The following is a 17143-nucleotide window of genomic DNA, read 5'->3' as shown; positions in this document are numbered from 1 at the left end:
CAAAAAAGAAAAGAAATGGTACTGTATTTTGTTAAATGCCTTTTCTGCTTCAGTTGTGAAAATCAAGTGGCTTTTCTCCTTTGGTCTATTAATGTGGTATATTACATTAACTGCTTTTATGCTGCATCAGCCTTGCATACCAGGATAAATACCACTTGATCTTGGTGTGTAATTCTTCTAATATGCTGTTGGATTCAGTTTGCTAATATTTTGTTGAAGATTTTTGCAGCTCTACTCATAAAATACAGTGGTCTGTAGTTTCCTTATCTTCTGGTATCTTTACCTGGTTTTGGTATGAGGGTGATGTTGGTGTCATGGAATGAGTTAGGGAGGGTGGCAGTTTGAGATTATGTTTGTGAATTCCCCCCAAAGGATTATGTTTGTAAACTGGTCTGTTTCTCTGGGTGTGATGCCCTTTGTATTAGATTTGATGAGGGGCCTCTGATTAAGTTTACTTGATAAAATCAATTTAGGGCTTCTAATTGGGCTATGTCAGTAAGGTGTAGCTTGGGTTGAGTCCCTGCCCCCTTTGATCTAGATAAACACACTCACTCAAGAAGTCACAGGGAGGAAGACATGTAAGGAGAGAACTTGGTCATTTCAGTCCTGCCATGTGACAGACAGCAGAAGGCTCAAACAGTAAAGCCCCAGGAAAAAAGATGAGCCATTTGCCTGATAGTTTGCCACTGAAGAGAACAGAGCAGCTGAGCAGCTGAGAAGGCCCAAGAAACCAGGCAGAGATCACTCGCCATCTTGCTTCAAGCCTTGCGTTGGACTCTTTAGGACCTTGTAATTGTAAGCTTTTATCCCAAATAAATACCCTTTATAAAAGCCAACAGATTTCTGGTACATTGCATCAGCACCCCTTTGGCTGTCTAATATAGGGAGTTTTCCCTCCTCTTCAAAATTTTGGAAGAGTTTGAGCAGAATTAGAGCTAATTCTTGGAATGTGTCATAGTATTGCCCTGTGAAGTCATTTGGTCCCAGACTTTCTTTGTTGGGAGGTTTTTGATGACTGATTCAACCTCTTTACTAGTAAGAGGTTTGCTGAGATCATTTATTTCTTCTTGAGTAATATAGGTAATTTTTGTGTTTCTAAGAATTTGTCCATGTCATGTAAGTTATCTAACTTATTGGTATATAGATGTTCATAGTATCCACTTATAGTCCCTTTTATTTCAGCAGAGTCAGTAGTAATATCTCCCTTTTCATTTCTGATTTTTATTATTTGTATCCTCTCTCTTTTTAATTTCTCAGTCTAGCTAAAGTTTTGTGGATTATGTTGCACTTTTTAAAGAACCAACTTTAGGTTTTGTTGATTTCCTCTATTGTTTTTGTTGTTGCTCAAATGTGGCCTTTCTCTAAGTCAAACTTAGCTCATAAACATATTACCTTCCCCCCAGTGTGGGTCACAACTCCCAGGGATGAGCCTTCTTGGCACCTAGCAATTGTTACCAAGGGCCAACTACCAATGCACTTAGAAAAAGACCTTGACCATAAGGGGGAAGTGGTAAATACAAATTAGTTCTTATGACTAAGAGATTTCAAAGTGAGAGAGGGGTCATTCCAGAGGTTACGCAGTGAGAGGGGGTCATTCCTGAGGTAACACTTATGCACATCTCAGCAGGATCTCATTGGCTGCCGCGGTAAATATTGCCTCAAATAGCAGGGCTCCTGAGGGCTCTAGAAATATCCAGACAAAATTGGCAGGGCAGATAGCTCAGGCATATGATACTATGTTAGTCAGCCAAAGGGGTGCTGATGCAAAATATCAGAAATATGTTGGCTTTTATAAAGGGTAGTTTTTGGGGGTAGAAGCTTACAATTACAGGCCATAAAGCATAAGTTACTTCCTTCACCAAAGTCTGTTGCCACATGTTGGAGCAAGATGGCTGATGATATCTACAAGGGTCCAGGTTTCCTGTGTTCCTCTCTTCCCTGGGGCTCTGGGCTCAGTTCCTCTGCTTGCTCCACAAGGCCAGCTGTAGACTATCAGGCAAATGGCTCATCTTTCTCCCCGGGCTTCTGCCATGTCTAAGGAGCTGTCTCTATTCCTCTGTGTTCTTCTCCTGTGTTTACTTCCCAGGATCCAGTATCAAAACTCCAACCTCCCTTCTCTACTGTGCAGTTTCTCAGTGAGTCCCCACCCACCATGGGGGCAGGGACTCAATGTCCTACTGACATAAGCCAATCAAAGACTTAATCATTACTTAATCAAGTAAAAGTAAAACCTCTAAATCCAATACACTCTAATATGCCCAGAGGGAAAAACCAGTTTATAAACATAATCCAATATTTCTTTCTGGAATCCATCAATAATATCAAACTGCTGCAGGTACCCTGCCAGTGTGCCTTACCTTGGAATTTTTGCTCTTCAGTGTGACAGAGATGGACTCACTTGTGGTTTCCCTACACAAGGCTTTTCTGCCCCTTCTATCTGAAGCTTTAGTTAGTACTACACTTGATAGGTATATGTCCAAGAGGCTTAAATCTTTGGTCTGACCATGTGCCAATTGGGTCCTCAATCTCAGCAGAGTTGCAACACCTACTCTCTAGTTCATTGGACTCACCCCGGATAACTAACAAGGTGATGATGATGGACAACACCCACCCCAAGGAACAGAGAGCGTCTCCAACTGCAAGCAAGACAGTCCCATCCATCTGCCCCATGGGATCTAAGCCCCTCTCAATTAGAGGCAGAGTGGGCAAGACCATCCCAAAATTGTCAAGATTGGGGACTGAACAATAGACTAAAGTAGACTTACTATTATTCTACTATAGACTTATTGTTTTTCTAGCAATGGAAGAACAATTATCATTGATGTGGAGGCAGGGGCCACTGGAGGGTCTGAGGGGAAGAAGAGGGAAAAATAGGGTAATATGGGGGCATTTTAAGGACATTGGATTTGTCCTGCATGACATTGCAATGACAGAACAGGGCATTATATATTTTGTCATAACTTACAAAATTGTGTGGGACAGAGTGTAAACTACAATGTAAACTATAATGGCAAGGCTCCAATAGGTGTTCATCAGCTGTAGCAAATGTACCGCACTAATGAAGGATGCCGTTAATGTTGGAAAGTGTAGGAGGGGTAGGGAGTGGGGCATATGGGAATCTCATATATTTTTAACGTAACATTTATATAATCTAAAATTCTTTAAAATAGATAAAACTAAAAGAAGAAATAAAGAAAGGGACATAGACTGGCTCCAAAACGTCCTGTGGAGGGGTCAGAAGGGTACCAAAAACTTCCCCAGCAGCTCCCCAAAGCTGAGCTTTCCTGCCCTTTCCAGCAAACGCAGCCCTTCAGCTAACTTTCCCTGGCGATGCTGAGGATGCCCTGCATCTTTAAATTTCCACCGCCTCCACCCAGTCCAGGGAGGGTGGAAACAATGGCTGCTGCCATCTTAGTCCGGGAAGGGTTGACACAACAGCTGCCTTGAGAGTCAGTCCAGGACCTGACTTCACGAATGAAGAGCCATGGTCGGTGTCCTCGAGCTCCCTACTCCACCATCTTCCCTGAATACATGATTTTTAAAATATCTACTTGGCCTTCGTTTTGAACAGACCTGCAGGATGTTGAGCACAGTTTAATGGATATCTCTGAAAGTTTTATAGAGAGCCAAAATTTAAAATTGGGCATAACACGTGATATTCAAAAGACCTGTAGGGAGCCGTCCCTCCACAACAATAACTTACTGTTAGCTATATTATCTGTTCTCCCAATGCTCGAATTCTGTTGCTTAAAAAAGTGCCTAAAATTACACTTTGGGAGTTGTACTAAGATCTCCCAACCTATGTGAAGTACATTATGGTTCACTAAATGGCTTCACATGCATTATCTCAGTTAGTCTCCAAAATAACTGTATAGAGCAGATATTATTAGCCCAGAAAAGCTAAATGGCTTTCCCAACGTCATACTCTCAGTCAATTTAAGATCTGGGTCTGCGGCTCAAAACTTCTGCCTCCAAGTTTAGTTTTATTTCCATGGAAAATTATCAAGTAACATTCACTCTTTCCTTTTTGATTTGGATATTTTCAGATGGATTCACTTCATCTTAAATCTGAATTTCTTCAGCCCCATTTCTTTCACGGATAATTACAAAAGGAATAATGTAACCTTTCCAGACCTGAAAATCCTTTCAACTCTTCTTCTTTCTAAATCTGATAAATCAGCCTGATCTTTGGCCCTCAGGAGTCTAAATATTGTTACTGAGTCTATTGAGCAAATGGTTATAACCCACAGTTGTATAACTTTGATGTGTTTGTGTGAGTCTTCAACGATTTCAACATACCTCTTCTTGGAGAATCCGAATCTTAAGAATCAGAGCACGATTTTCTTTCTCCTGATTCATTAAGAGAAAAGTAATTAAAATATATTTGCAAAGTTCATTAAAATATCACATATTTACCTCCAAGGCTATGGTCCTTCTTTTCCTTTATTAACTTTAAATATGGCATTGACATATTGCAAACAAGCCTGGTCTGAAAATATTCTCAATACAGGGTTAACCCTTTGGCTTGCAGTTTCTTGAGGAGCTGTGAGAAGTCACCCTTCTCTGTGACTCAATCTAACTATGGAATTTTGAGAGGGGAAAAATGAAAATCAAGAAAAGAAGCAACCTGGTTTCTTTCCCTGCTACCTTACTTCTATCCACTTATGACAGGTAATTTTGAACTTAGCTATTAAACAGCATCTGAAATCACAAAGAGTTCTAACTTTCTCTTTGAAGTTGTGGATATACCCTGATTCAAGGTTTCCAGAACATAAGAACATCAAAAAACTATTTTATAATTCACAGCCCTAAATTCAGGACCATCAGAAAATACCTGGATATATGTCAAACTGTTAACAGCAAATCTTATGGATAGAATGCTGTAAAGAATTTGTGGGATTTTAAGTTTTTCCTTGGTTAATATGCATTTCCTTATTTTTATAAGATGAATCGGTGTTACGTTTATAATATCAAAGTAAAGAGGAAAATACCTCAGACTAGGGCTTAATCAATTCAAGAATGGATGCACACGTACACAACACCAGCTCAGAATCAGAAGACCTGAGTTCTCATTGACTTTACCATTTATAAGCAAGCGGCTTTGAGTAATCCAAATCTCTCTAGACTTTGCTTATCCCTCTATTTAAAAATAAATTTTAACAGATGAAGACACAGCCACTTTTGCTCTTACCTCACAGGATTTCTATGATAACCAATGAGATAAAATTTAAAAATTCTTTTGAAATTGCTAAACACTATAAAACGCAGAGGATTAGGATTGCCTCTCTAGGACTCAGCACTTTCAACAAGAGCAGTGATCATTCTTGAGCTCCAGGAGCACAAAGGAGGGCAGGGAATGCTCTGCACGTATTAGGTCACTTAGCCTTGCCAGGCCTACGGCAGGCAGTGCCGTCACCTCCACTTTGCATATGAGGACAGCGAGACTTCCAGAGGGTAAGTGCAATTGGCCTCAAGTTCCTCAGCCCTCCAGCCAGGCTGGGAACTCAGGCAGCCTGACGTCCGCTTCTCCACGATGCCTTCAAGGAGAAAGCCCCTAGGGGTACCCATAGAGCAGGGGCTCCTCACCTTTTTTGTTCCATGGGCCCCTTTGCCAGGCAGGTGAAAACCGCAGATCCCTCACTGGGTCCACATTATACTGTGTATCATTTAATAAATACATCACACCCCCACCAGTGGGTCCCCCCAAGAATCATGTTTTCTTTCATTTCAGTTCAAGCTCCCGGAACCCTGGTCAAGAAGCCCTGCTCTTTAGGGTCTTTCCTGTAACGCATTCATAGAGACTCGCAGGGTCACGAGGGACCTGACACTCACTGTGTCAAGTCCCCACTTTTTCCACAGGTGCAAGAGCTGAGCTAAACGGAGCTGTGGGTTGCGGGCGGTGACAAGTGACTGAAAACCGGCTGGAAGCCTCACTTTCCTGGTGACCTACAGACTCTAAAAACTGCTTTTCATCTGGTGCCTAAAAACAGCTAAGTCTGAATGACTCTCAGTCACCCCCACCCCAGAGTTAACAAGGTGGGACGTGGATGGGGTTTATCAGGCTTTTGAAGACTGTTACTGAGACTCTATGGAAGAGTTTAACATTCTCAATGAAAACGGCTACTTCTCTGGAGCTGGAGTTAAAGCTCAGTCTAAATGACTTTTTGCTCTAAATTTCAAGCCTGTGCTTATTTAGCAAAAGGAATGATTTATGGAATTCTTCAGTAACCTGTAAGTCCCGAGAGAGCTAATTTCTTTCACTTGACTCCCTGAATGAGAGGTGAAGGTTTCACAAGTGAAATTTGAAAAGAAGAATTCAACTGTGTTTTAATATCAGCTATTTATGAATTCTCCTGTTAACTTCAGGAGACATTCTGGAGATTTTCTAGGTCTTCACAAACCGACAGGAACATGACTGAGCGATATATAAAGTATTTAATTTTGGTCGAAAAGGAAAGTGCAGGGTTTTTTGTTGTTGTTTTATCCTGCCTGCCATTACTTTTCTGTGGTGTTCCCAAGTCATTTACCAGCCTGTTGACTTCTGATTTTTGCCCCCGAATAAACCGTCTTGTATTTCAGTCAGGGAAACTGTATGACAATTTCAAATTACTTGGAAAACGTACTAGTTGTTTCTTCTGGGCAACAGCCTCGGCCTTCTGCTCCTCTGCAGCACTCACACTAATTTTCAGTTCCTCCAATTCTTCTTTTAACAGATTTGTTCTCATAATAGCCTGGTGGGCACTGCGGGGGTGGAAGGGGAGACAAAGAGAAAAACCTCAAATGTAACTGTCAAAGATACTAGCAAAGACAAGGGCTATTTTTGAACCAACGTTGAAAATCACTCAAGGCTTAAATCACATGCCAACAATAGTCAAAATATCCCCATGATCTTTTACGGTCCTTGGAAAAGAAAGGGATTTGGGAAGGAGCATGGTGGGGGAAGGGGAGAGGGACAAATATATCCCTGAAGCTAAAGATCTAGAGAGTCCCCCTGAAATTTTTTCCATTCTTGGCTAGATTGCATGGCTCTTTCCTTCTTCTAATAAGACCTAAAATGAGTTCATGCAGTTCTACAACCAGGCTGCAGGCACTGGAGTAGGCAGTAGGGAATGAGGCGTGGTTCTTGCCCTGGTAGAGTTTACCAACTAGTGAGGGAGGGGACAACTAACCAAATAATTACAGATCCTCTCTATATGACCTGTTCTCTAGGGAAGCTTGTTATGGCACTGGTGACAATAGCACAACACTGGAAATATCCCAAGTGACTAACACAGGGAAGTGATGAAATGCATCATGGTCATCCCTATCATCCTGGAACTACCTACTGGTATCTCCAACTAGATTGTAAACCATTTTCTGAGCAGGAACTTAAAGAAAGTACAATTCCTTCCCTTACTAAGGGATTTCACTGCTCATTCAACAAATATTTACTGAGCTCTAATTCTGTGCCACTCATTGTGCTGGTCATAAAGACGACAAAAGTGAACCAAATCATGAGATCTCTAACCCTCAGGGAGTTTATACTCCAGAAGGGAAAACAGCCCTAAATAAAAGATGGTGTGAGAAGAATGAAGGTTTGGGGTGAACCCCAATCCTGTGGGAAAGGCAGGCAGCCCAGAGAATACGGGAGCGAGAGGGAGAGCCTGCCAAGGGGGCTGCAAACATACATTCTTGGAACATAGAAAGGAAAACAGGAAGTTGATGAGGCGGGGTCCCTGGCGTGAAGGGCTGTGTAATCCAGGTTAAGGAATTTGGATTTTATCCTAATTACAAACAGGGATCCTTGAAGTGTTTAAAGCAGAGGCTTGCAGGGTCCAGACTGGCTTTAGAAAGCATTCTGGCTAGAGGGGCAGAAGTTCTGGAAAAGGCAGGGGTCTGCTGGGGTAATGCAGGTGGAAGGTGGCGTTGGCTTGGACCAAGAGGCAAGTGTAGGTTGAGAGTCATGAAAGAGGCAAAATTAGGAGGCTTGCTGTTTGATTTAGAAATGAAGAAAGAGGAAGAAAAAGGAAAGGAGACAAAGGCTTCTGGCTTGCGGACAACTGGAGGATGGTAATGTTGGTTTATGGTAGGCATTTTACTGAGGCCAGGGGAACCAAGATGATTAACTCGCCGTTTCCCCCACCAACAAGGTCACGGGTGGCGAACAAGGCAAATTATCTTCTGATGTGACGACTGCACTTCATTAAAAATGTGCTGTGGGGGCCCCAAGGAGATAGAGGCTCTTCCAAAAAGGGAAGTAAAGAAAGGGTACAAAGCTTAATTAACTTCGTGACACTGGCATTCTAGCTAACCATCCAAGCCTCCAGCCTTTCTGTCCATTCTGTGTTGCCCAGTTCCTTTTCTAGACTATTTCTTTACTGCTAAAGTTAGCTAGAGTCTCCTTCTATTGCTTGTAATCAACAACTCTGACTGGTATAGTCATACAAGGCATAGTTCTCTTCGAGAAATGTTGAATTACTATATTTCAAATATATTATACTTGTGGTATAGAGAGAATTTGAGGTAAGCATATTTTTAATTCTGTAAAAGTGGCTGAGAGCCTGGACTAGGCCAGGTCAAAATTTTTGAGGGTAAGAGTTCATGGTGAACTGTCACTCCCAGTTATCCTAGAACTTAGCTATTAAGAATTCCATTGCATGTCCTCCCTCCCATGGCCCACTGGTGGAATGTGAGAGAGTGTGGGCTATGATATGGACCATTGACCATGAGGTACAGCAGTGCTCAGAGATGTATTCACCAAATGCAATGAATGTCTCATGATGATGGAGGAGATTGTTATGGGGGAAGGAGTGGGAGGTATAGGGGACCTCATATTTTTTGAATGTAATATTAAAAAATAAAGACAAAAAAAAAAAAATTCCAGCACCGACAACATCTGCAAATGCAGACTTTGCTCCTTGAGGGGAGAAGGTTGTTGATTTTTTTAAAGAATATTTCCCACCCATGTTACCGGTGTTTGATACTTTATCTGGTATGCCTCTTGGGTCCTTCATCCCTTTTTATCTTAAGCTGAGGTCATGAATTTTCCCATCTTAGCCTCCCTCTAGGCCACACTTACCTTGAGGCAAACTGTAAGCCTGACTCACAGTGAATTTCTCTCACTGCTTATCATGGGACTTGGCTTAAGAGTAAGAGTTCAACTCAGAGCCACACTGGACCTATAGATGGATTAGACTTAGACAGACAGTACTAACTTGGATGACTTGGAGAGCATCACTGCTAGAAAAGAACTGAAACACCTAGCTAGTGGGAATAAAAAATGGTACAGCCACTTTGGAAAACAGTTTGGCAGTTCCTCCAAAAGTTAAGCCTGGCGTTACCATATGACTCAGCGCCTCTACTTGTAGGAATATACCCATGAGAACTGAAAACTCATGCCCACACAAAAACGTGTGCACAAATGTTCGTAGCAGCATTGCTCATAAAAATCCCCCACTGTGGACACAGCCGTATGTCTGTCAACTGATAACCGGGTAAACAAAATGTGACACGTACATACATTGGAATATTATTCAGGCATGAAAAGGAACAAAATACTGATATGTGCTATGTCAGTCATGCGAAGTAAAATAAACCAGACACAAAGGGCCACATAGTATATGATTCCATTTATATGGAATGTTCAAAATAAGCAAATCCATAGGGATAAATTAGGTTGCCAGGGGGTGGGGGTGGGGAGGAAGAATTGGGGCTAAAAGCTAATAAGTATGGGGTTTCCAGATGGAAATGCTCCAGAATTAGAGAACAGTGATGATCACACAACCTTGTGACTGTTCCAAAGACCACGGAATTGTATACTTTAAAAGGGTGACGGCTAAAGCATGTGAATTTTAACTCAACTTTTAAAAGAGAAACAAAAGAAAAGAACTGAAAGCTCCCAGCATGCAGCTGGGCGCCCCGGTTCACCTTTTTATCTGGGCGCGCAGCTCAGTACAGTCCTCTGATAACTGGCTGTTAGCTTCTTCCAAGGCTTCTAATGCCAATTTAAACTTGCTATTTTCCTCTTCCAATTTCTGCTTATTGAAATGCAGGTCTGCTACATAGGTAATCAAATCAGACATCTCTCTGCAAGTAAAATGAGTGAGAATAATATTCCACCTCTCTAATCCCTCTAATCAAAATAAGGCTTACATATTCTCTTGCAAGATTTTCTCCTATATTCTCATCTATCACCATAAACAACAGTCATTTATCCAATAAATATTTACTCAAGCATTTAGTACAACAGCATCAAAGATTTTTCGGCAACTGCCAGGTGTGCCCCATTTGTGCAATTTCCATGGCTTTCATTTATTCCTCCTCACACCACTCTCAGCTCGTGCCTCCTCCTACAGGGAACAGCTCCTATTTCTGGGTGATAGGAGATCCAGAAAGAAACTGGCACATTGTTCTTCCAATCAAGGGGCCTTGGCAATTTTTAAGAGGCCTTTAACTAGGCAACCTTTAAAGCCTGTGGCTCACGAGCGAGGAGTCTCCCCGCTGAGGTTTGGTGCAGCTAGCCCATGTTTGTGAGTGTCCCGCCTGCCCCCCACATTCGATCATGAACCCTTGGAAGTCTGGACTGCATTTTCCTGGAGTCCCAGATATCCCCTTCCTCTTTGTCGTCTCATCCCAACACTCAGCACAAGGTTCCTTCTCCACCTTTTGGGGTGGATAAATTTGAAGGGGCAAAAATACATAATGGAGGAGCAGGATCACCTCTCCTCAACAGCTGACACTCACATGTTCAGTGGAAAATAGCTTTTTTTCATGTCCCCCCCAAAAAATCTATTAAACAGGTACTTTAAAAAAATCCCCAGAAGAGTTTGAAGTTAATATCATAACCTATCTCAAATGGAATTTGTATTCTATAGGAAACACATAAAGTTAGAGAAGGAGAAGGGTTTCCCGAGTGCGCACATGGTAACTTCAGATGACCGGTCTTAAAATAATTTTTCTTAGTGAAAAATGAAAATGAAAAAAGAGCGTCTTAGTGAAACCAGTTCTAATGCAGAGTGTACAGAAGTTAAGAATAAATTATGTGAACTCTACCGCAAAAAAGGAGAGCTAAATACAAATATCTTTATCATAAGTAAAATATGTAGATCTATGAAATAAATAAGAAAGAGGATTAAGAAAAGTTGGGGTGCTTCGGAAAGCTTTATAAGTAAGAATGCTTACAGGGTTCCTTTAGAGACCTCTCCGCCCAAAGCCTCGAAGCTTCCCAATGTAGAACCTGTTATTGTAGTCGTCTTCACTGAAACACGTGCAAGAGAGTTTTGTGAAAATCTCATTATCTCCAAACCACAAGAAAATGGCAGAACAATCCTGAAGAAACATACGCAAACTCACGCCACCTGGTCTTATGCCGTCCTGTTGTTCAAAAAGAGACTCGTCCGTGCTGCAGCTTAATCCACTGCTCGCTCCCTCCCTGCAAGCAAAACACAAAACCAGCAAGAGCTGCACTCATTTTCCACACGTGCTCTGTGCTCTCCGACACAGGCGTTTTTTCCTGAGTTTTGAAACTATATATTCATTGAGCAACTCTTTGGGGCCCAACACTGTTCCAGGTACTTAGAAAAGAAACATAAGGCATTAGGCCCACCTTCCATGAACTTTTACTCATATGAAAAAGAAGATGCACACAAAAACAGGTAGGTGGCGAGGCGAAGCAGGTGTGACTAGGGGACAGAAGTCCCTGGAGATTCAGGGTGATAAGAGGTAGCTTGTAGAGGTAGCAAGGTGGTGGGGCTCAAGGCTTGGGAAGGGGCACACCTACGAGTATTTTGGGATGTTCTCCCTTTCCCTTGGAGAAACGAGCTGAACTTGGGTTAATTGTACTTTCCTAGCTCTAACCTCCAAAATAAACACCCTACAATTCTAACCATTTCTGTTTAAAGAGAATACTATGAGTTTAGGTTTTGGTCCTGAATCTTTCTAAAAACCAAATTTTTAGCTTCTCTCTCTGGAGCAGCCACAGCATTCCTAAATCTGTACTTGCATCTCATTTCTTTTCAGGGTGAGGTGTCTGTGGGAAGGTGGCTGAGCAGAGGAATTCACACAGTATCCTTGCGAGTCCTATTTATGTGCCATCACCATGAGGGGAGTCTGCTCTCCTGTTTTATAGTTATACCTGCTGTGTCTCTTCTTTTCCTTTTCATATTGGCTAGAAAAACAAGCTTTTCTCATGCCTTCACTCTGTGAACGTATTATTGTTATTATAAAATAACTTATGTATTTCAGAAAAATTCATAGGAAAAGGGGAAGAAAGTATTAAAACCACTAAGCAGAAAAAAAATCAGAGTTAACATTTTGGCATCGATTCTTCCTCACTTTTTCCTATGCACATTTTTTCTTTACAAAAATGGGGTTGTACTACCTACACAGATCTATGACCTATTTTGGAAATAAACACATACCATTTTTCTCCTGTCAAATATTCACCTAATTATAATTTTGACTGTCTATTGAGTGTTCCAGTGGGTGGAAGTACTACAGTTTATTTTTCCATCCCCTATTTTAAAATATTTAGGTTGTTCCTGTTTATCAATCTCATCAACAACCTACTACACATATATTAGAGCATATGACTGGCCATTTTTCTTGAGGTGCATTACTAGATCAAAGGGATTAAATATTTTTAAGAATTTTGATATGTATTCTGAAATTGCTCTAAAAAAAAAAACAAAACAAAACAAAATGAACAAAACTGGGCCAATTTGCACTGCCGCCAAGATATAAGTGGGCTAATTTCTCCACGCGCCTAGCAACATGGGATAGAATCTGACTTTTGAAAGACAAAAATGGTATGTCCTCTTTATTTGCAGAGCTTTGATTATTAGTAAGTTTAAATGTTTTTAGATAGTTCTTCCGCCTTCATGATTGCATGTCAATAGCATTGTTATATTTCCTTAAGTCATTTATACATTCTAGCCCTACTTGAAATCTAGCAACATGTGTCACCCACCGTGCTTGAAGTTTTATTAAAGAAAATCCCTAAATGTTTCAGCTGCAAGTTGAAGACGTGGTAACCGAGTAAGAGGCACAGCCGTTAGGATTCCGGGGAGAGAAGACGCCGTTCTCCAGCGCCTACAGAGGAGCACGCGCCATCTTGGTGGCCTTCTCCTTGCCCCTTTTCTATCCCACTAGGCTTTCCTTTCTCTTTAGCCTCATTACCTTCTGGGCTTCCAAATTACGCACTGCCTAGCCTCACAGACTGTCCAAGGGAATTCACTCTTTCAAATAAAAGACAACCGTTAAGAATTTAGAAGAGAGAGACCATTATTTATCAAAAGGAAATGATTTTCAAATTGGGAAACGCTCCCTTTTTCCCTAAAAGGCAGTTTATATAGTAAATACAATGAGGTTACACAAGAAAAAATATGATTGGTTAAGGAAAAAAAAAAGTGAGAAAAGTAAATCTTGTAAGGGGATGGAATGCTCAGGGACTATTGACAAAAAATTATTTGCTCTCTCCCCCAACTCCTACACTCCCTCTCCTTCCACAGGCATACTCTGCCACCCTCACCCCTACCCCTCAGTTCCCAACGAAATCCTGGTTTCAGGGGGAATCAAGGCTCAGGCTCAAAGAACGTTCTATCGTCCTAGTAGCTGTGCAAGGTCAGAGAGTCCAAGATAACTTGTCTCCAGATAACGTTTCTTAGGTGGGTGTGGGCGATTTCAAGATGCACGGACAAGTTAGCATGCACTTTGGTCCTGTACAGATAAGGTGGCCTTTGCTTTAGACGCAGATGGACAAGTTGCCTCTAGGCCCTTGCCAGTTCATGTAGCGGTTTCCCGCTTCTGACCATTGTCTCTCCCAGGGAGTGTCATCACCATGTGTGACAGCTTCAGATGCTCGGAGTTTCTCCAAGAATCTTGGCGTTTGCATTCTTTCTTTCTGGATGATTCTATCAGGAGTCCTGAGGATACCACCCTGTACGGTGGTTGAAGTGTCGCTCTTCTGTCTGCATGTGAGTGGGGTTAGGTAACTAGACCAGGATCGGCATGGGACAAACTTACCCATGGAACCTAAAGTGGACTTACTGATTGTGAAGAATCAGTGCTCATGGGACTCAGTCCTTTGGTGGTTGAAGGTGACTGAGAGTCATTGTTCATTGCATGATTGTCTGTCCTGAGGACTCAGAGCAGAATACATCCTTAAATACAATTATAAATATAATGGACGTGTTGACTTTAAGCACTCCATTGTACCATCCCAATTTCCTTACATTAACATCACCAAATAAAAGAAAGAAAAACTGTGCATTTAACTGAACGAAAATATAGTTAATCCTGGGAAATGGATGTGGCTCAAGCAATTGAGCTCCCACATACCACATGGGGGTCTGGGGTTCAGTTGCCAGGGCCCTCGGGAGAAGAAGAGTAAGACAGCCAACTGGTGCAACAAGACGATGCAACAAGAAGACCCAAATAGGAAAGACGATGAGAAACACAATAAAACAGTGAGCTATGGTGGCTCAAGCTACTGAGCACCTCTCTCCCACATGGAAGGTTCCATGTTCAGATCCCTGGTGCCTCCTAAAGAGAAGACGAGCAGACAGCAAGTATAAACAACAAGGAGGGGAATAAATAAATTTTTTAAAAAAGAAACAGCTAATCCTTTGTACTATGTTATTATTATAGCTCCTTATTTCACCACAACCTTCCAATCATTAACACTCCCCATAATTATTATTACACATTGAATTCAGAGAAAAAACTAGGAGCTAATCATTTATATCCACGTTATTCTTGAGAATGCACTATTTCTATAAACACACTGCCTCCTGTTTTCTTCTCCTTCGGTGGGAAACTAATGGTGCATCTCAGAAAATCTTAATTTCTATGCTATTACAAGCAAGGAGACAAGCTATCCTTGAGAATGAGCAAAGAGAAAGGTCAATTTTTACCAGACAAATGTGAAATTTTATATTAAATGCATTTTAAATCTATTTGTTTAGAAATAACTTGAAGTCAGCAAAGCTTCCCAACAAGAGTGCATTTCACCTTCTCACAGCCATGGGAGATGGGAAACCACTGTCTGAGAAGAAATGCACCAGGATGACCCACTTTTCCTTAAGGATGGAGCTGTCCTACTAAGAACAAAGGGAAAGGTCAAGGGCAGCAAAGGGAAAGGTCAAGGACAGCAAAGGCAAAGCACCAAGTGAGAGAATCGGTCCTTGCCTCTCCCCGATTTGTCCCTTTAGTCTTCTAAATGCTCCTCAGGATTGACTCCCAAGCTCCACCCAACAGAATTCTGGTTCAAGGCGTCGGCCCCTTGTGACTCCTCCCTTGGGGTCCAGCGCCATCGAGCAGGGCATCTCAAACTGGGCAAGTAGGAACCAGAGCCTCAATAGCCATTTGGTAATAGCCACTTAGAAAGAAACTTAGAGGATGTCCACGTGGGAAGTGACCGTGATTGGTGGGCATTTACGGTTCTTGTTACATAGCAGATCTTAAACAGCAGGGCACGGATGGATATTGGTTAGTGTGATACGCTTACCCACTTCCAACAGGCTTTCTCTACTGGACCGAAAGCGTCAGTGGTGCATCAACTTCAGTTCTATTGGGTCTTGGACGATCCATGCCCTGTGATCAATGGTTTTGTCTTTTGCAAAGTCCCTGTTATTCTCAGCCAGGGGTTGCTCCTGGCAACATCAGATATAACCGCCTTTTTATTTTATTTAACAGTCCCCCCCTTAGGCCATTTTCCAATTCTCTCATTGTAAACTTGCCTAAACCCTCCAGGCACCACAAGTGATTTCCTTTTTTGTTGAGTGGTCCTAGTAGACTTCAGGCGAGTCATTTTGTCCCTTTTCTTTTTATTTTTTTTATGGCAGCAAGTTTTGCTGGGTGGTTGTTCGACTACATTTCAGACCTTTGGTGTGGAGTTACTCAGTTGAGTGGATTAAAGTGAGAACCCTCTCTCTGAGACAGGATTTTTTTTTTTTTGGTCCACTAGAAACAGTCACATTTCTATCTCTTTTTCCTTTTGATTAACTATCTTAAGAGCAGCCATCTGTCATAAGGATGACAAGGAATTTGAACACCATCTGTACAAGAATTAAAAACATACAGACCTATCAGCACAATTAAAAGCATTATTCCAAAGGGTAGATAGTTGTCCCCATATTCTACTTAACCGAGAACAAAGGTCACTGAAACGGTGGAGCTGACTGATCTTATGAAACCCTTTACTTGGTCCTTTAAGATAGTTAGGTCAGATATCTAGTCATATATGGTGAAATGAGCATCATTTTCAACTATGACATTCCAGTCAAAGCTCAGGTTATGTAGCCAGTGTCTCCAATTATGTCCTGCTTTCTTATTGAATTTATGCAAATAATTATATTCTTTTGAAAATAAGAATATTCAATAAGAGTTTCTGAAACCTAGGGGGATCAGGCAGGGAGATAAAGATACATGTTTTTTGAGCCATAGAGAGCTAAGGGAAAAGCAAAAAAGATTTTCTGTATCTAGAAAATAGAACAGTAGAATATCCACAATGTTCCAAACAAAATCCATAATCATTCTTCATCAATTCATTCAGTCTAAGTAATTAATTCTTGTTCCGCTCGATCTGGTGTTAGCAGCTGCATGAGTCCATAAGCTTTCCACTAGATTTCTGGAAATCCTGCCTTAGTCCTGTGGTATGGTTCTAAGCTCCTTCAGCAAGGTCATTAGAAGCCAGACTTGGTGGCGGACTTGGCCCAGTGGTTAGGGCGTCCGTCTACCACACGGGAGGTCCGCAGTTCAAACCCCGGGCCTCCTTGACCCGTGTGGAGCTGGCCCATGTGCAGTGCTGATGCGCGCAAGGAGTGCCCTGCCACTCAGGGGTGTCCCCGCGTAGGGGAGCCCCACGCACAAGGAGTGCACCCATAAGGAGAGCTGCCCAGCGCAAAAGAAAGCTCAGCCTGCCCAGGAATGGTGCCACACACACGGAGAGCTGACACAAGATGACGCGACGAAAAGAAACACAGATTCCTGTGCCGCTGACAACAACAGAAGTGGACAAAGAAGACACAGCAAATAGACACAGAGAATGGACAACTGGGCGGGGGGGGGGGGGGGGGGGAAGGGGAGAGAAATAAATAAATAAAAATAAATCTTTAAAAAAAAAAAAGAAGCCAGACTTTTCACAGGTCTCTGCGACAGTCCCTTT

At 41.9% G+C, this 17143-nt stretch overlaps 1 protein-coding gene across 1 annotated transcript in view; it reads right to left on the bottom strand.

The window, feature by feature from the left end:
* IRAG2 (inositol 1,4,5-triphosphate receptor associated 2) overlaps positions 1-17143 on the bottom strand; it is a 131077-nt gene that overhangs the window by 88079 nt on the left and 25855 nt on the right. The window contains exons 4-8 of the mRNA XM_023585047.2: positions 11328-11410; positions 11161-11236; positions 9907-10065; positions 6624-6741; positions 4300-4350 (exon numbers count right to left, since the gene is read on the bottom strand). Of these exons, the coding sequence (XP_023440815.2) occupies positions 4300-4350; positions 6624-6741; positions 9907-10065; positions 11161-11236; positions 11328-11410 (487 nt within the window). The remainder of the gene's footprint in view (positions 1-4299; positions 4351-6623; positions 6742-9906; positions 10066-11160; positions 11237-11327; positions 11411-17143) is intronic.

Source organism: Dasypus novemcinctus, chromosome 20 (assembly GCF_030445035.2).
Source record: "Dasypus novemcinctus isolate mDasNov1 chromosome 20, mDasNov1.1.hap2, whole genome shotgun sequence".
NCBI lineage: Eukaryota > Metazoa > Chordata > Mammalia > Cingulata > Dasypodidae > Dasypus > Dasypus novemcinctus.
Note: the sequence above shows the minus strand (reverse complement) of the source record. Positions and strands in the feature narration are given on the sequence as shown.